This window comes from Salvelinus alpinus, chromosome 25 (genome assembly GCF_045679555.1).
Source record: "Salvelinus alpinus chromosome 25, SLU_Salpinus.1, whole genome shotgun sequence".
NCBI classification, from domain to species: domain Eukaryota; kingdom Metazoa; phylum Chordata; class Actinopteri; order Salmoniformes; family Salmonidae; genus Salvelinus; species Salvelinus alpinus.
Window position 1 is genome coordinate 38,331,227 of NC_092110.1, and position 19,646 is coordinate 38,350,872.

Below are 19,646 nucleotides of genomic sequence, written 5' to 3' on the forward strand. Positions count from 1 at the left end.
ATCAGTATTACAGTATGGCCTGCATCAGTATTACAGTATGGTCTGCATCAGTATTACAGTATGGTCTGCATCAGTATTACAGTATGGCCTGCATCAGTATTACAGTATGGCCTGCATCAGTATTACAGTATGGTCTGTATCAGTATTACAGTATGGTCTGCATCAGTATTACAGTATGGCCTGCATCAGTATTACAGTATGGTCTGCATCAGTATTACAGTATGGCCTGCATCAGTATTACAGTCAACCTGTAACTGATAGGATTTTCTCATAGTAGGCCTACTGTATACCTCTTGGTATCACTTCGCAGCAGAGGGGTTATAATGCATTATGATGCAGCTATAAAGCATTATAAGTATGGCACCTTTATATTTTCTTACAACCATCTGATAATGATCCTGACTAAATAACAGCCATTTACTGATCCTGACTAAATAACAGCCATTTACTGACCCTGACTAAATAACAGCCATTTACTAACCCTGACTAAATAACAGCCATTTACTGATCCTGACTAAATAACAGCCATTTACTGATCCTGACTAAACAACAGCCATTTAACGATCCTGACTAAATAACAGCCATTTACTGATCCTGACTAAATAACAGCCATTTTAATTTAAAAGATGTACTATGAATATTCATCCTTATAATGAGTCATAGTAAAGTCTCATACATGCTCATAACAAGTCGCCTAATAAAGCATCATTCGAGCCTATGGGAGCCCTTACCTGGAGCAAAGCGGATAACGGACAGCTGTTCATTCCCATCTGTGTGCACTGTGACTAGATCCTTAGAGTCGGTATCCAGCACCAGCCACCTGTGTGACGAAAGATGCCCATCTTCTCATTATCAAAAGTATACTGACACATCACATATCTCCTGTAATTCCACAAAGCCCACGTTGAGACTCCTATCGTAATGAGAAAAAAAAAACACTATAGAAATGACGTGTTGTTGTTATTATTAGTACGGTCTCTATGGCTTTTGTGATGGAATTGACATAGTACGATTCTCCTCAAGCACTACGCGGTCACCTGCCGGTCTGCGTTCCTATAGCGACCACTGCTCCAGAGGGATGGAATCCAGCAGACTGGGCCGCGTCCTACCCATGAAAGAAAACAAAAGGAAGTTTCACGTCAACGATGCATCCTGAAACATTTACCACACCCAAATAACCAGCCTCAGTGAACAACTAATACAACACAAAGAGACTGAAGTTTTTTGGAGATGTATAAACACAAAGTCTTGAGATAATTATTATATCTTAGAACTAGGACCCAGACTGAGTTTTTCCTGAAGCAGGTCATGTGGTCAGATAAGGCCAACCCCCAACATATTTGGCGTGACGTCATTGCTGGCTATACAGCACAAACAGATCTGTGACCAAGCGAAGCTCGTGGCCCTTCTACTCATACAGTTATGAGTGTAATGTGTGAGGCTCAGGGTTGTCCCCAGGGGGCGCTGTCTGTCTGTCCCTCTACCTCCATAGTCTTGGTCCAGACAGGCTGATGTGAGGAGGAGTCCCATAGGCTGACGTGCTTGTCGTGACCACAGGTGAGGAAGTGGGGTTTCCAGGGGTGCACGGCCAACCCCCACAGCTCATCTGTGTGACCCTGGAGAAGGTAGGGAGGCCACTTAGCATATCATCATTTAACAGCTACATCTTTCGAAATGTTGTTTAATGTCTGCATGAACTAGAATGTCAGATAATTGTACCCACTTGAGTGATGGGGGTAAATTCGCCATATAAACTGCCCTGTAGAACATAGTTCCTGGTGGTCCCAATAAGTACACTCTCCCCTTTGCCCTCGGCAACAGTCCGGATAGGACCAAATAATTCAGGAACCTGGGAAAAGGTGGGAAAATAAATAATATTATTCATATCAACGGTAAGCTTCCTGCCACAGTGGATGTGAGGGTTGTTTACTCTGTCTTTTCATTGTTTCATATCACAGATGGCTGAGTGTGTGGGTGGGGGGGTGTCATGGACATTGGAAAACAGAGCGTTGTTTGCATTGTACAAATCATTGGTATTATTGTTTCCATCATATAAAATACACATACAGTGCATTCAGAAAGTATTCAGACCCCTTCACTTTTTCCACATTTTGTTACGTTACAGCCTAATTCTAAAATGGATTCAATTGTTTTTCCCCCCCTCCCTCATCAATCTACACACATTACCCCAAAATGACAAAGATTTTTTTTCATTTTTAGACATTTTTGCAAATGTATAACATTTTAAAACTGAAATATCACATTTACATAAGTATTCAGACCCTTTACTCAGTACTTTGTTGAAGCAACTTAGGCAGCGATTACAGCCTCAAGTCTTCTTGCGTTTGACGCTACAAGCTTGGCACACCTGTATTTGGGGAGTTTCTCCCATTCTTCTCTGCAGATCATCTCAAGCTCTGTCAGGTTGGATGGGGAGCGTTTGCAACACAGATATTTTCATCATGTCCAATCAATTTCTGTTTTCACTTTGTCATTATGGGGAATCGTGATGTCATTATGGGGTATTGTGATGTCATTATGGGGTATTGTGATGTCATTATGGGGTATTGTGATGTCATTATGGGGTATTTTGTGTAGATTGAGTAGGAAAAAAAGGATTTAATCAATTTTAGAATAAGGCTGTAACGTAACAAAATGTGAAATAAGGGAAGGGGTCTGAATACTTTCCGAATGCACGGTACATGCATCAACCAAAACCCACATACAGTGGGGCAAAAAAGTATTTAGTCAGCCACCAATTGTGCAAGTTCTCCCACTTAAAAAGATGAAAGAAGCCTGTAATTTTCATCATAGGTACACTTCAACTATGACAGACAAAATGAGAAGAAAAGAATCCGGAAAATCACATTGTAGGATTTTTTATGAATTTATTTGCAAATTATGGTGGAAAATAAGTATTTGGTCAATAACAAAAGTTTATCTCAATACTTTGTTATATACCCTTTGTTGGCAATGACAGAGGTCAAACGTTTTCTGTAAGTCTTCACAAGCTTTTCACACACTGTTGCTGGTATTTTGGCCCATTCCTCCATGCAGATCTCCTCTAGAGCAGTGATGTTTTGGGGCTGTTGCTGGGCAACACGGACTTTCAACTCCCTCCAAAGATTTTCTATGGGGTTGAGATCTGGAGACTGGCTAGGCCACTCCAGGACCTTGAAATGCTTCTTACGAAGCCACTCCTTCGTTGCCCGGGCGGTGTGTTTGGGATCATTGTCATGCTGAAAGACCCAGCCACGTTTCATCTTCAATGCCCTTGCTGATGGAAGAAGGTTTTCACTCAAAATCTCACGATACATGGCCCCATTCATTCTTTCCTTTACACGGATCAGTCGACCTGGTCCCTTGGCAGAAAAACAGCCCCAAAGCATGATGTTTCCACCCCCATGCTTCACAGTAGGTATGGTGTTCTTTGGATTCAACTCAGCATTCTTTGTCCTCCAAACACGACGAGTACCAAAAAGTTATATTTTGGTTTCATCTGACCATATGACATTCTCCCAATCTTTTTCTGGATCATCCAAATGCTCTCTAGCAAACTTCAGACGGGCCTGGACATGTACTGGCTTAAGCAGGGGGACACGTCTGGCACTGCAGGATTTGAGTCCCTGGCGGCGTAGTGTGTTACTGATGGTAGGCTTTGTTACTTTGGTCCCAGCTCTCTGCAGGTCATTCACTAGGTCCCCCCGTGTGGTTCTGGGATTTTTGCTCACTGTTCTTGTGATCATTTTGACCCCACGGGGTGAGATCTTGCGTGGAGCCCCAGAACGAGGGAGATTATCAGTGGTCTTGTATGTCTTCCATTTCCTAATAATTGCTCCCACAGTTGATTTCTTCAAACCAAGCTGCTTACCTATTGCAGATTCAGTCATCCCAGCCTGGTGCAGGTCTACAATTTTGTTTCTGGTGTCCTTTGACAGCTCTTTGGTCTTGGCCATAGTGGAGTTTGGAGTGTGACTGTTTGAGGTTGTGGACAGGTGTCTTTTATACTGATAACAAGTTCAAACAGGTGCCATTAATACAGGTAACGAGTGGAGGACAAAGGAGCCTCTTAAAGAAGAAGTTACAGGTCTGTGAGAGCCAGAAATCTTGCTTGTTTGTAGGTGACCAAATACTTATTTTCCACCATCATTTGCAAATAAATTCATTAAAAATCCTACAATGTGATTTTCTGGATTTTTTTTTCTCATTTTGTCTGTCATAGTTGAAGTGTACCTATGATGAAAATTACAGGCCTCTCTCATCGTTTTAAGTGGGAGAACTTGCACAATTGGTGGCTGACTAAATACTTTTTTGCCCCACTGTATTTCTGAAAAAGCTAGCTAAATGTGATGTGTATTCGTGAATGCCAAGCGAAGCCAGGCTTCCCCCCAAAATTGACCCCCACCCCCCCGAAAAACATTAAATAATTTATCTTTCATCTCTGTGTTTCATAATTTTACTTCAATTGGCAAGAGGCTGAATGTATTGCACCGGAGAAAGCATCCGAGCGAGCGAAACAGTGGCCCTCTGTTTCAGTATATGTAGCCCATGTATCTGATGCTGTCTGGACTAAAAGTGTATGACATTATTGCCACCCGTAGCATTGAATACAATAGCAAGGGAAGCCAGCGAGGCATTTGGCCTCCCTTGATAATTAAAAAAATTAAATAATAGCCAATCGGTGTTGAGCTAAACCGAAAGAGGTGAACTGTTAATGGTCCTGGTGCAACAAAAAGATGACAGAAAAAAGGTCATTATTGCATCTCACTGTGTCGTTGTCCTCCGGTGGCTAGGTAGCTAGCTACAATCAGCCCTTTCCTAAATTAGCTATGGATGGAGATAGGGATTTGGACTTGTGGTTTTGCTTAATTCTCCGTTCTGGCCAATGATTATAACGGCGATTCTGATCCAACCATTAATTCCTACATTGTGACCCTGGCCTAAGAGGATGGAAGTTCAATATGTAACTAGATGTAGAAGGCTAATGTTAACTAGCTGGCTCATCATTGCCCATGAAAGGAAGTTAGGCTATTGAGTAAGCATTTTAGCCAGGTAGTCTAGGGCAACAAAAACTAAAAGCGTGTTTACTGTATGACAGAGTGACAGACCATTTCGGCAACATGAAAGAGAGGAGGATGTCATTGGCGTTTCTCTACAGGTAGGGTGAGTCAACAGGTTTTTTCTACTTGCAAGCACGCACACAGAAATCAGTATCATGGACAGCCACATCATATTTAGCTTGATAGTTGATTGGACTAAATCGTTCTTGGTATCTTTAAGTTGTCACTGTATTAGACAAAGCAGAGGTGATATGTTGAATTGTTGAAGTTGAAATGGTGCTGGAATGTTGGAGGAAGAAACTGTTTTCATTGTGACTTGCTGTAACTCTCCGTGGTTCTAAATCAATAGTTGTTAGTGGTCCGAAAATGTTGGAAACATTAACTTGCTTGACCATGCTGTAGGTCATGTAAATTATATATATTTTTACCCCAATTTTGTGTTATCCAATTGGTAGTTAGTCTTGTCTTATCGCTGTAACTCCCGTACGGACTCGGGAGAGGTGAAGGTCGAGAGCCATGAGTCAACCAAGCCGCACTGCTTCTTGACACAATGCCCACTTAACCCGGAAGCCAACCGCACCAATGTGTCAGAGGAAACACTTTACAACTGGCGACCGTGTCAGTGTGCACTGGGCCCGGCCTGCCACATGGGTCACTAGTGTGTGATGCGACAAGGACATTCCTGTCAGCCAAAACTTCCCGTAACCCAGACGACGCTGGGTCAATTGTGCACCTTCCCATGGGTCTCCCGGTCGCGAACCCAGAATCTCAAGTGGCACAGCTAGCACTGCGATGCAGTACCTTAGACCACTGCGCCACTCGGGAGGCCATATAACTGTTTGTTACATGCAATATTTACTCTGGTTTTGTGATGAAACAAATGTGTGGTTGAATTTATTCTGCCGCTGTGTGACTTTTCGTTGTCTCGGTGGCGTATGAACTAACAGGTTATAGAGAAAACAACACAATTGTCACGCTTTTTTTTTCTGGCTTGGCTTCCCAAGTGATTTTACCCACACACTGCTACTGATCTCACCTCAACCGATTGTATCTGCTGGTAGCTCCCATCCCAAGAGATGAGTTTCCGATCTTTTCCCCCTGACACCAGTGTGCCACTCCTCAACATACACAGCGCAAAGATGCTCCCATCGTGTGCGCCCTGAATGGCGTGGCTAATTCGATTAGTGCCTGCATGACAGAGAGAAAGACAGAACACCCTTGGAGAAGGCAGAAGATGGTGGTTTGTTCTACCTCACAACACATGTTCTTCTCACAAGACAGGCCTTGTTGTTCTATTCTAGACATGACCCTGTTCTGACTCTAACTCTTTCATAATAAAGAGCCTTTGATGGGCCAAAACGCCTGACATCAGCAGCAAAGCCCATGCGTAAGAGATACAAACTTTGAAAACAACAGGACGGTGCAGCTGGGGTAGGATAAATACTCAGCATGTCTGTTTCATTTGCTTCGCTTTGCAAAAAAAAAAAAAAAAAAACTTTCCATAATTGTATTTTCTCTTCAAGATGTATGCGTAGAACTTGTGAGGTGTTAATACCCCAGAATTGTGACGTATGTGAGTTTTGCTTATTACTTAATTTTCCTTATAGCTGACATAAAGTGTTGTAAAGAGTTGACTTTACATTTCGATCTATCGAATGACAGTTTTACCTTTCCCCCACACCAGTATATTTCCACTTGAGTCTCCAGTTATGGTGTCTCCATTTTCTGAAAAAGTCACACTCAAGACAAACTTGGGCTTCTCTTGTTTCTGTAAGAAACATAAATATGGCTTTATTTACTTGGGGGGGCAGAGATAGAACTGAATTGCAGATATGCAGCGTCACTAAACACCACAGAACCTTCTGTAACATGGGGTAAAGAACTAAAGCAACACAAACAGTCCTTGCTACATCGACTTTGGCAAGAGAAAAGCGTCTACTAAATGGCGTAAATCATATTGATTTCGACAAATACATTTTATCCTAAAACTCAAGATTATCTAACAGATGAACATAAAGACGGTATAAATAAGAGATCTCAAGTCGTACCTCAAACAAGCCTTGCTTCTTGACAAGGGTACCTCTTTCCAGTGTCCAGAAGTAGAGATGGGACTTCCCACACGTGACTATAATGTTGGTGTCGGTGGGGTGGAAGTGGACAGCGAACACTCCCTCGTTGGAACACTGTACCGGGGACAGAAAGAGTCTGGTTACTGGTATTTCAGAGTGCCTCTGACTCTATCTGTTTTAGGGGCAATGTGAACATTCTGAGGCTATGGCTGAACATTGCCCTTACAAATCATCAGAGCATTTCAAATGTCTATGAGGATATATAGAGCAACTCAAAAGCCAGGTAAGCTTTTCCTGAGATCTGAAGACTTGTGCGTTGGATCCCCAAGCTAATGCCTAGAATTTAGCTCAAAGGGCTAACACATGTTCAAACCCCAGGTCACACACACACTCACACACACTCACCTTGACGTCAGCCAGTCTCTCCTCTCTCTGCCAGTCCCACACGGAGAGCACATGGTCGTTCGAGTCGTCTACTACACACAGAGTGTTGCCTCCGTTCTGCACAGACCAACAGAGAGAGGGATCAGCCCTGTCCTCAGTTATTTAAGAAAGCTTTTCTGACCAGTCAAAGCACACTCAACACCTGGTTCATATATCAGCTACGATTGTTTTCATGAAGGGTCCATAGCTTACCGATTTTGAGAAGGCGAGGCAAACCAGGGCGCGGTCAAAGAAGCCTGTTCCCAGAACGTGGAGGGTGTTGAGACTCACTGAGTCCCAGACCCGCACATGAGGAGCCAACTGCTGTCAGCACACACACACGAACACACGGACAGACGCACACACGCGCACACACACACACACACACACACACACACACACACACACACACACACACACACACACACACACACACACACACACACACACACACACACACACACAGACACACACAGACACACGCAGACACAGACACACACAGACACACACACATTATTTCTAATCATGAAATAAGTGAAGTGATCATATATTTAAAGTTATTTGACAATGAGAGGTCCCTTACTTTGCCATCGGAAGAGGTGCCTGCCACCTGTCCCGTTGCTATGGTGATTTTATCAGGATGGACAGCCAGGCTATTGGAACAGAGAGACGGAAAACACTTTGAACATCTGAATGGCCGATTTGAACAATGAAGAAAAACCACAGAGACCTCAAAGCAGATCAAAGAGAAATGTTTTGTGTCTGACGAAACTGTGAGTTGCTATCATATTATGTCGTTCTGTCAAACTTAAGTTCATGGGGTTTCGTTACAGGAAGTCATGTCTGATTTGATTCTTACCGATGTTGACAAGACTCCTCCCTCTTCTATTACTGATGGCTGATAGTACACTACAGAAGGACACTACAGAAGGACACTACAAAAGGACACTACAGAAGGACACTACAGAAGAACACTACAGAAGGACACAACAGAATGGCAAAACAGAAGGACACAACAAAAGGACACAACAGAAGGACACTAAAGAACGGCACAACAGAAGGACACTACAGAAGGACACTACAGAAGGACACTACATAAGGGCACTACAGAAGGGCACTACAGAAGGGCACTACAGAAGGGCACTACATAAGGGCATTACAGAAGGGCACTACAGAAGGGCATTACATAAGGGCACTACATAAGGACACTACAGAAGGGCACTACATAAGGGCATTACAGAAGGGCATTACAGAAGGGCACTACAGAAGGGCACTACATAAGGGCACTACAGAAGGGCACTACATAAGGGCATTACAGAAGGGCACTACAGAAGGGCATTACATAAGGGCACTACAGAGGGCACTACAGAAGCGCATTACATAAGGGCACTACATAAGGACACTACAGAAGCGCATTACATAAGGGCACTACAGAAGGGCATTACAGAAGGGCATTACAGAAGGGCATTACATAAGGGCATTACAGAAGGGCACTACAGAAGGGCACTACATAAGGGCACTACAGAAGGGCACTACAGAAGGGCACTACATAAGGGCACTACATAAGGGCACTACAGAAGGGCACTACATAAGGGCATTACAGAAGGGCACTACAGAAGGGCATTACATAAGGGCACTACAGAGGGCACTACAGAAGCGCATTACATAAGGGCACTACAGAGGGCACTACAGAGGGCACTACAGAGGGCACTACAGAAGGACACTACAGAAGGACACTACAGAAGGACACTGCATGAGGACACTACATAAGGGCACTACATAAGGGCACTACAGAAGGGCACTACAGAAGGGCACTACAGAAGGGCACTACAGAAGGGCACTACAGAAGGACACTACAGAAGGACACTACAGAAGGACACTACAGAAGGGCACTACAGAAGGGCACTACAGAAGGGCACTACAGAAGGGCACTACATAAGGGCACTACAGAAGGGCACCACAGAAGGGCACTACATGAGGACACTACAGAAGGACACTACAGAAGGACACTACATGAGGACACTACAGAAGGACACTACAGAAGGGCACTACGCCTTACAGAGATATAAGAGAATATCAGAGGCATCTGTACTACAGAGTGAGAAGAAAGCTAACGTCTCCCTGTGCCCTGCCATGAATCAACTCTTATTAATTAGATGTTCATTATCAGCGTGACCCCAGGCCGACCCCTCGTCTGTTAATATGCCAGTGAGTTTTTACCTCATTATATTTCCTACCAGCCTTTTTATCTGTCAGATAATTACCTGCCCAACACTATAACTGAGGAAAAGCAGCTGCAGACCAGCCACGCATTTACTTTAGCCTGCCTCATTATGATGGGGTTATTCCATAGGATTAGACAGGAATACTGATCAAAGCAGGTGTGTAACAAGCATCCGCATCAAGGCGTATAACAAAGCACAGCTTTTTCATAAATTAAGCCCTTCCAACTTGGAGTTGTGTTGCCTGTCTCTTTGGATAGCGGAAAGAGAGCAAATTATTTCAATACATTGCTTAATAAATGTTGAATACTGTTGGTCTGAGAATACTGTACACGGCAGATGGTGACAATGATTTAGGGGTTAAATAGGGCAGTGTCTCTTTTGGCATGACCTAGCAGCAGGTAACCTAGTGGTAGAGCATTGGACCAGTAACCGAAAGGTTGCTGGATCGAATCCTCGAGCTGACAAGGTAAAAATCTGTCGTTCTGCCCCTGAGCAAGGCAGTTAACCCACTGTTCCCCGGGCGCCGAAGACGTGGATGTCGATTATGGCAGCCCCCCGCACCTCTCTGATTCAGAGGGGTTGGGTTAAATGCGGAAGACACATTTCAGTTGAAGGCATTCAGTTGTACAACTGACTAGGTATCCCCCTTTCCCTTTGCCTCTCTGAATCTTAGGCCCTACTGTTTGACAAGTAAGGTGTCCAGATAAGAACATCATCACACATCAGATTGAAATGTCGTCCACTGATAGGTGACAGAACACAGCATACAGGAGAAATATAGTGTTGTGTCATATCCTGTTTCCTCTCACCACTTGATGTCATCAGTGTGGCCGGTGTAGTGTCTCTGGAGCTGCTCGTCCACGTTGTAGAGAACCACCACAGAAGCAATGAAGTACACCGTCTCTCCCGTGGGTAACAGGTACAGGTTAGAGCGACAGTCACGTCCCCTGTACCCATAACTGGACATTTAGGTCAAGAGCCACACAACTTCAACGGAACATCAAATGTAGCCTACATATAAACCAACCTAGAATGTCTGAATTCAATGAGGCACGTTAATAAAAGCTCCTGGGCTCCTTAGGGCCACCGTAGTCTATATTTACAACCTAATCACCCAGCATGCACCCAACCTTCCAGAGTTCCAAATGGATAATTCAGTAAGATACTGAAAGTCGGTTCTAGCCACCTTTCCTTTGTTGGAAAATTCACAGTCGCCTTCAGGCAAAACACTAGACTGAACACAGAACATTCATTGTTTCATCCTGATTCTGGTGTTTCCAGAAATAGGCTTTTTTTTATACCCAGTTTAATCTCCTCTCTCTCTCTCTCTGCTGAAATGGGGGTTGATACCTTCAGGGACAGAGAGGAGGAGAAAGGAGGGAGCTGACTACATTTTCAGCTCAGTCTGCTGGCTTCTGATTTTATGCAATTGCTGAATGCAAGAAAGCAGGGTTTGTATTTCAGTATGCAGTAGAGATGAATAGGAAATAAATATCTATTGGAACATCCAGGAGATGTGCCTTTACATTCACAGCTGTGCAATCTGAATGTTACTTAGCAATACATGGGGGATACATCTTACAATGCATCTCTGGCCTGAAAGCGTAGATTTTCAAGCCTAGTGTTATGAACATACTCTACCGTTCAAAAGTTTGGGGTCACTTAGAAATTTGTTTTTGAAAGAAAAGCAATTTTTTTTGTCCATTAAAATAACATCAAGTTGATCAGAAATACAGTGTAGACATTGTTAATGTTGTAAATGACTATTGCAGCTGGAAACGGCAGATTTTATCAAATGGAATATCTACATAGGCGTACAGAGGCCCATTATCAGCAACCATCACTCCTGTGTTCCAACGGCACGTTGTGTTAGCTAATCCAAGTTGATCATTTTAAAAGGATAATTGATCATTAGAAAACCCTTTTGCAATTATGTTAGCACAGCTGAAAAGTGTTGTGCTGATTAAAGAAGCAATAAAACTTGCCTTCTTTAGACTAGTTGAGTATCTGGAGCATCAACATTTGTGGGTTCGATTACAGGCTCAAAATGGCCAGAAACAACTGAGCAAGAGGACAAGTACATTAGAGTGTCTAGTTTGAGAAACAGATGCCTCACAAGTCCTCAACTGGCAGCTTCATTAAATAGTACCTGCGAAACACCAGTCTCAACGTCAACAGTGAAAAGGCGACTCCAGGATGCTGGCCTTCTAGGCAGAGTTACAAAGAAAAAGCAATTTCTCAGACTGGGCAATAAAAAGAAAAGATTAAGATGGGCAAAAGAACACAGACACTGGACAGAGGAACTCTGCCTAGAAAGCCAGCATCCTGGAGTCGCCTCTTCACTGTTGACTTTGAGACTGGTGTTTCGCAGGTACTATTTAATGAAGCTGCCAGTTGAGGACTTGTGAGGCATCTGTTTCTCAAACTAGACACTCTAATGTACTTGTCCTCTTGCTCAGTTGTGCACTGGGGCCTCCCACTCCTCTTTCTATTCTGGTTAGAGACAGTTTGCGCTGTTCTGTGAAGGGAATAGTACACAGCGTTGTACGAGATCTTCAGTTTCTTGGCAATTTCTCGCATGGAACAGCCTTCATTTCTCAGAACAAGAATAGACTGACGAGTTTCAGAAGAAAGGTATTTGTTTCTGGCCATTTTGAACCTGTAATTGAACCCACAAATGCTGATGCTCCAGATACTCAACTAGTCTAAAGAAGGCCAGTTTTTGTAACGAACGTCGCCGGGAGAAGGAGAAGAGGACCAAAGTGCAGCGTGGTAAGTGTCCATATTACTTTGAATAAATACGACACTTGAACAAAAACCAACAAAAGGACAAACGAACAGTTCTGCAAGGTATAAACAGAAAACAACTACCCACAACTCAAAGTGGGAAAACAGGATACCTAAGTATGGTTCTCAATCAGAGACAACGATAGACAGCTGCCTCTGATTGGGAACCATACCTGGCCAAACACATAGAAATACAAAACATAGAACAACATAGAACACCAGACATAGAATGCCCACCCAAACTCACGCCCTGACCAACCAAAATAGAGACATTAAAAGGATCTCTAAGGTCAGGGCGGGACAGTTTTATTGTTTCTTTAATCAGGACAACAGTTTTCACCTGTGCTAACATAATTGCAAAATGGTTTTCTAATGAGCCTTTTAAAATTCTAAACTTGGATTAGCTAACACAACGTGCCATTGGAACACAGGAGTGATGGTTGCTGATAATGGGTCTCTGTACGCCTATGTAGATATTCCATTTAAAAAATCTGCCGTTTCCAGCTACAATAGTCATTTACAACATTAACAATGTCTACACTGTATTTCTGATCAATTTGATGTTATTTTAATGTACAAAAACAAGGACATTTCTAAGTGACCCCAAACTTTTGAACGGTAGTGTACGTTGAGAGTTGTAACGTCACTTCATCATTCTTATCTTTTGAAATATCCATTTTCTATTGGCCGTCCCCACAGCAGTGAAAAGGATACACCCAGTCCAGTTTGAGCTTCTTGGTTGGCAGGTCCGATTTGGCTTCCAGGCAGTAGGTCTCAACAAGGTCTTTAGCCATGTACATGGTGATGGGTCGTCCCTTCAAATACATTTTCACATATCCTTCCTCTAAAAGAAGCAACAGACATTTTTAGTGGACAATTTGTCATGACTCATTGGTAACGAGGAGGAGTGTTTGTGATGGTGAGAACAGTGTGTGAGAGGAGCGAGAATAAAGAGGGGTGTAGAGACTCTTGAGAATAAAGAGGGATGTAGAGACTCTTGAGAATAAAGGGGGGTGTAGAGACTTGAGCATGAAAGAGGGGTGTAGAGACTCTTGAGAAACAAAAGAGGGGTGTAGAGACTCTTGAGAATAAGAGGGGTGTAGAGACTTGAGAATAAAGGGGGTGTAGAGACTTGAGAATGAAAGAGGGGTGTAGAGACTCTTGAGAATGAAAGAGGGGTGTAGAGACTCTTGAGAACGAAAGAGGGGTGTAGAGACTCTTGAGAATGAAACAGGGGTGTAGAGACTCTTGAGAATGAAAGAGGGGTGTAGAGACTCTTGAGAACGAAAGAGGGGTGTAGAGACTCTTGAGAACGAAAGAGGGGTGTAGAGACTCTTGAGAATGAAACAGGGGTGTAGAGACTCTTGAGAACGAAAGAGGGGTGTAGAGACTCTTGAGAACGAAAGAGGGGTGTAGAGACTCTTGAGAACGAAAGAGGGGTGTAGAGACTCTTGAGAATGAAACAGGGGTATAAAGAGGGGTGTAGAGACTCTTGAGAATAAAGAGGGGTATAAAGGGATGTAGAGACTCTTGAGAATAAAGGGGGGTGTAGAGACTTGAGCATGAAAGAGGGGTGTAGAGACTCTTGAGAACAAAAGAGGGGTGTAGAGACTCTTGAGAATAAGAGGGGTGTAGAGACTTGAGAATAAAGGGGGTGTAGAGACTTGAGAATGAAAGAGGGGTGTAGAGACTCTTGAGAATGAAAGAGGGGTGTAGAGACTCTTGAGAATGAAAGAGGGGTGTAGAGACTCTTGAGAACGAAAGAGGGGTGTAGAGACTCTTGAGAATGAAACAGGGGTGTAGAGACTCTTGAGAACGAAAGAGGGGTGTAGAGACTCTTGAGAACGAAAGAGGGGTGTAGAGACTCTTGAGAATGAAACAGGGGTGTAGAGACTCTTGAGAACGAAAGAGGGGTGTAGAGACTTGAGAATGAAAGAGGGGTGTAGAGACTTAAGAATAAGAGGGGTGTAGAGACTCTTCAGAATGAAAGAGGGGTGTAGAGCAGTGGGGGCTGTTGAAGGGAGGACGGCTCATAATGTGGTCTGGAAAGGAGTGAATGGAATGGCATCAAACACACGGAACCCACGGAACCCACGTATTTGATGTGTTTGATACAATTCCACTCCGTCCACTACCATGAGCCTGTTCTCCCCAATTAAGGTGCCACCAACTTCCTGTGGTGTAGAGATGAGAATGAAAGAGGGGTGTAGAGATGATCAATAGTTTAGAGGGGTGTAGAGACGATCAATAGTTTAGAGGGGTGTAGAGACGATCAATAGTTTAGAGGGGTGTAGAGACAATCAATAGTTTAGAGGGGTGTAGAGACAATCAATAGTTTAGAGGAGTGTCATGGTTATGAGATGTTGATATACATTTTAAAAATGAAAAGTTTTAAAGGAGTGAATGCATTTAGTAAAGGAAAGTGTAGATCAGCAAAACACAGAGATAGATAGGCTTTCATTTTCCTTTTATTCAGATAATATGATGCAAAATGAACAGAGAAGACGACATGCATAGGGTCACGGTGCCACAGCAAGGGAAGCAAAAACAACCTAGAAGAAGAAAAAAAACTGAAGAAAAAAAACAGAAAACGTGACGGTCATGGAGAGGAATGCTGTTTCAAGTCCATTTTTTTACACAGAACTCTTTTTCAATCTAGTGCCAAGAGCTGGTATAGGCCTAGCTTAGTAACAGATTTGGAAGTACTGGCTAGGTGATTTGACGGGGCTCCTGTAGTTCGGAGTGTCTAAAGGAGAGTGGCTAACTGACTTTCTCAGGGGGATAGTGAACGTCGGGGTCTTCCTGACTCCGGTGGACCTGACAGACTTGTCAGGTGCACTCCTGGAGTCAGGCGCCGTCTGGGGGGCGGAGGAGCGGCCAGACACGGCTGCTACGCTTGATTTGGGCGCCTCAGCGGTTCCAGTCCTTTTCGACGGGCGGGCCAGATATATCTGCACGGTTACTAGGTAGGTGGAAGAGTTGGAAATGGGGCCAGTGGGAAGGAGGAGGGGTCAGTAGAATATATCCAGGTTAGATTTGATCGCCAACTTGCTGTTCTGCTACAATGGACGACCACAAAACACGGGACTGGTACAAGACAAGCTACCGTATCTACTGGTTAACAACCGCTGGTGGGCTAAACTACTGGGACTCTCACTCTTCAAGTTACGCTTGAGACTTTTACTAAAAGAGTGCATTAGTGGCTCAACATATAACTAATGTCTATGATAAACATGAGACAGTAAAACGTCTCCTTTTTAAAAATCTACTTTAGCTGGCATCAGGGTGAATAACATTCATCTTTAAATATGTTCACTTGACCTACCATGCTTTCTTATGTATTTGTAAATGTTTTATTTTTTGTTATTGCCACTGACAGCAATGAATTTGTCACAAGGACCATGAGTTTCACGAGAGTCTGCTTCCAAACGTCTCTTTCATCTTTCTTTAGCCAGGCTTGTGGAAATTGGGCATAAGCTGTCCATCAAACACTCCATTCTGAAGGCCATGCAAGAGAAGGCAACTACAAAAAGACTTCAAAAGCTATAAAGTGAAGACATTGTAATGCAAACAGCCCTTTTCAGGATACGTGATACCAACACAAGACATTTGGCTTGTTCTGCTCTGAAAAGGGGGCTCTTAGGAGATCAGGGTGCACTGCAGGAAATATTTGGTGGGGTTCCTATGGTGACGAGGACAAAAGAGAGCTGTGTGGCTGTGTGCAAACATATCTAGAATGTGGCAATTCCACACTAAGCTTAACAGCTAGTCTAAAAGCATCACTGCAATCAACCAGACACAGTTCAGACTCGATGTATTAGAGCATGGTTTCCCAAACTCTGCACTAAAACTACACAGCTGATGCAAATAATTGTTTCATCATCAAGCTTTGATTTTTTTTATTTCAGCTGTGTAGTGCTGGGGCAAAAACCAAAACGTGTACCCAGAGCCCAAAGACCGAGTATGGGAAACCCTGTGTTAGAGTGTGTATATTAGTCCACAGTTGGCTGACATATTGGGGAGGGATACTATCACACTCACTGTCAACCCAAACCCACCCGTGCCATGGGGCTGCTCTCTGTGCATTGGGCCTATGACTCACAGGCAAAAGGAGTCAGTCAGTAGCCTATACTGTACGTTCTCGCATGAGACAAGAACAATAGCAGTAGTCTAAGTCTAATAGCTCCAGATATGTGTAACGTAATATCCTGCCGACTACGCCATATTGTGATATGGAGGGGTCTTAGCTACCACACTATTTCTTTGGGTGCAATTCCCATGATGGTGGGGTAGTGTGTCAGATAACCCGTCCCCACGTCACATACGGCTCCATATGTGTAGATTAACTATTTGTCTAAGGCTTTAGGAGAACACAATGTCCAGAGAGCTGCTAACGTAAGGGGGCTTGAGGACCAAAACCTACCTTTGCAGTGTGTCACTCGTCGCATCCCTTGTGAGTTCAGAGAGAAGGGGACAGAAGGACCAGGTGAGGTTTTGCTTCCTGTTCCTGACCTGGACTTCCTGTTCCTGACCTGGACTTTCTGTTTCTGACCTGGATTTACTCATCATTGGGACTCTGTTTTATGCAAGCGCCTTGCCTCAGCCTTGACAACACTTAGGCTATTGTGCTTGAGGTATTTTCTATTTGAATCTAGGCAAATCATCCATCCATCCATCTATCCATCTGATCTACCAGTCTGAACAGGGGCATCTGACAATTTCACATAGGCCACAGGCTAAGCATGTAGTGTTTCTGTTACTTGTTTGGTCGTTATGGATTTGTGGAAGATTAGATGGGCTATAGAGAGATTCTAATCAACAGAAAACAATTCCACAGATTATATGAAGGCATAGTGTCCATTGGGACTATTTAGATTATACGAAGGCACAGTGTCCATTGGGACTATTCAGATTATATGAAGGCACAGTGTCCATTGGGACTATTCAGATTATATGAAGGCACAGTGTCCATTGGGACTATTCAGATTATACGAAGGCACAGTGTCCATTGGGACTATTCAGATTATATGAAGGCACAGTGTCCATTGGAACTATTCAGATTATACGAAGGCACAGTGTCCATTGGGACTATTTAGATTATAAGAAGGCACAGTGTCCATTGGGACTATTCAGATTATACGAAGGCACAGTGTCCATTGGGACTATTCAGATTATACGAAGGCACAGTGTCCATTGGAACTATTCAGATTATACGAAGGCACAGTGTCCATTGGGACTATTCAGATTATACGAAGGCACAGTGTCCATTGGGACTATTCAGATTATACGAAGGCACAGTGTCCATTGGGACTATTCAGATTATACGAAGGCACAGTGTCCATTGGGACTATTCAGATTATACGAAGGCACAGTGTCCATTGGGACTATTCAGATTATACGAAGGCACAGTGTCCATTGGGACTATTCAGATTATACGAAGGCACAATGTCCATTGGGACTATTCAGATTATACGAAGGCACAATGTCCATTGGGACTATTCAGGCATCATCTCGATAGCTGTTATGTGTAATCAGTCATTTACATTGACTCGTTGACTTCTTTTTAAGGTTGAAGGTTTATGACACTACCCTGGGACTGTGCTGGTCTGAAGGACATGTTAATGGTGGTGCCAGTAAATTCTCTCTGCTGATCAGCAGCCACTGTCTTGCTGGAATCAACTCTCAGCCATAGTAAGGTTCAGCAAGAATCAACCCTCAGCCACAGTAAGGTTCAGCAAGAATCAACCCTCAGCCACAGTAAGGTTCAACAAGAATCAACTCTCAGCCACAGTAAGGTTAAGCAAGAATCAACCCTCAGCCACAGTAAGGTTCAGCAAGAATCAACCCTCAGCCATAGTAAGGTTCAGCAAGAATCAACCCTCAGCCACAGTAAGGTTCAGCAAGAATCAACCCTCAGCCACAGTAAGGTTCAACAAGAATCAACTCTCAGCCACAGTAAGGTTCAGCAAGAATCAACCCTCAGCCACAGTAAGGTTCAGCAAGAATCAACCCTCAGCCATAGTAATGTTCAGCAAGAATCAACCCTCAGCCACAGTAAGGTTCAGCAAGAATCAACCCTCAGCCATAGTAAGGTTCAGCAAGAATCAACCCTCAGCCACAGTAAGGTTCAGCAAGAATCAACCCTCAGCCACAGTAAGGCTCAGCAAGAGTCAACCCTCAGCCACAGTACGGTTTAGCAAGAATCAACCCTCAGCCACAGTAAGGTTCAGCAAGAATCAACCCTCAGCCACAGTAAGGTTCAGCAAGAATCAACCCTCAGCCACAGTAAGGTTCAGCAAGAATCAACCCCCAGCAACAGAAAGGTTCAGAGGGGTGATGATCAATCAGGGAGAATTACACCAGATAAATCAGCCTCATGGGATACAGCAATCTAATTTACACAGTGATCAATACCACCCTGGAGATATCATGGTGTTTACTGTTACTACTACTGCATACAAACTCACACAGTAAAACGTATAATACAGGTGTATATTACTCCAGGTAAGGAAAGGAAAAAGGAAATCAGATGACAATGGAGGTTGAAATGCTTCATCGGAATTTATGTGAGGATGGAAGAGGTTATGGAAGGTTGGATGATTAATGGTTTGGAGGATGAATGTTTTCAACACGTTACAATAGAAACGTCACCACTGTACATCACAGCACATCACAGAACAGCCTTGAGTGGTAGTCTGTGAGCTGAGAATTAACCAAGTGAGCAAAAATGGTTGAAATGACGTCATTACAACGTCATTACAACCAAACTTGTGTCACTATGACATCATTGCGACCAGTTTGTCCCGATAGGGAGGAGTCGCTAACTTTAACCTGCAAAAGAACTAGTAACATACCTTACATTTGTTTTTGCACGTCTGTTAAACAATGCTGACAAATTGAATTAACCCTGTAACTCACAGGGAGCCAATGAGTGCATGGCATCACTGATTAGAGTACCGTTGGCTCTTACCTGTATTGAAAACGGGCTCCTTCAGTTTGCTGCAAGGTGGATGGAAAAAAAAGCTGTGTCAACACTTTCCGTCACTGCGACCAGGTATGTTCAATCAAGCGCAGATAAAGTT

General features: G+C 43.5%; 1 protein-coding gene across 6 annotated transcripts in view; it reads right to left on the reverse strand.

Moving 5' to 3' along the window:
* LOC139553921 (echinoderm microtubule-associated protein-like 1) overlaps positions 1–19,646 on the reverse strand; it is an 85,239-nt gene that overhangs the window by 4,367 nt on the left and 61,226 nt on the right. For 3 of the 6 annotated variants that reach the window (XM_071366703.1, XM_071366700.1, XM_071366704.1), the window contains 14 exons: positions 19,535–19,563; positions 16,988–17,014; positions 13,279–13,408; positions 10,587–10,736; positions 8,136–8,205; positions 7,766–7,876; positions 7,535–7,630; positions 7,109–7,243; positions 6,729–6,828; positions 6,097–6,248; positions 1,724–1,849; positions 1,485–1,616; positions 1,038–1,105; positions 732–820 (listed from right to left, as the gene is read on the reverse strand). In XM_071366703.1, coding sequence (XP_071222804.1) covers positions 732–820; positions 1,038–1,105; positions 1,485–1,616; positions 1,724–1,849; positions 6,097–6,248; positions 6,729–6,828; positions 7,109–7,243; positions 7,535–7,630; positions 7,766–7,876; positions 8,136–8,205; positions 10,587–10,736; positions 13,279–13,408; positions 16,988–17,014; positions 19,535–19,563 — 1,415 coding nt within the window. The remainder of the gene's footprint in view (positions 1–731; positions 821–1,037; positions 1,106–1,484; positions 1,617–1,723; positions 1,850–6,096; positions 6,249–6,728; positions 6,829–7,108; positions 7,244–7,534; positions 7,631–7,765; positions 7,877–8,135; positions 8,206–10,586; positions 10,737–13,278; positions 13,409–16,987; positions 17,015–19,534; positions 19,564–19,646) is intronic. The other 3 variants (XM_071366702.1, XM_071366705.1, XM_071366701.1) reach the window with 2 other exon arrangements.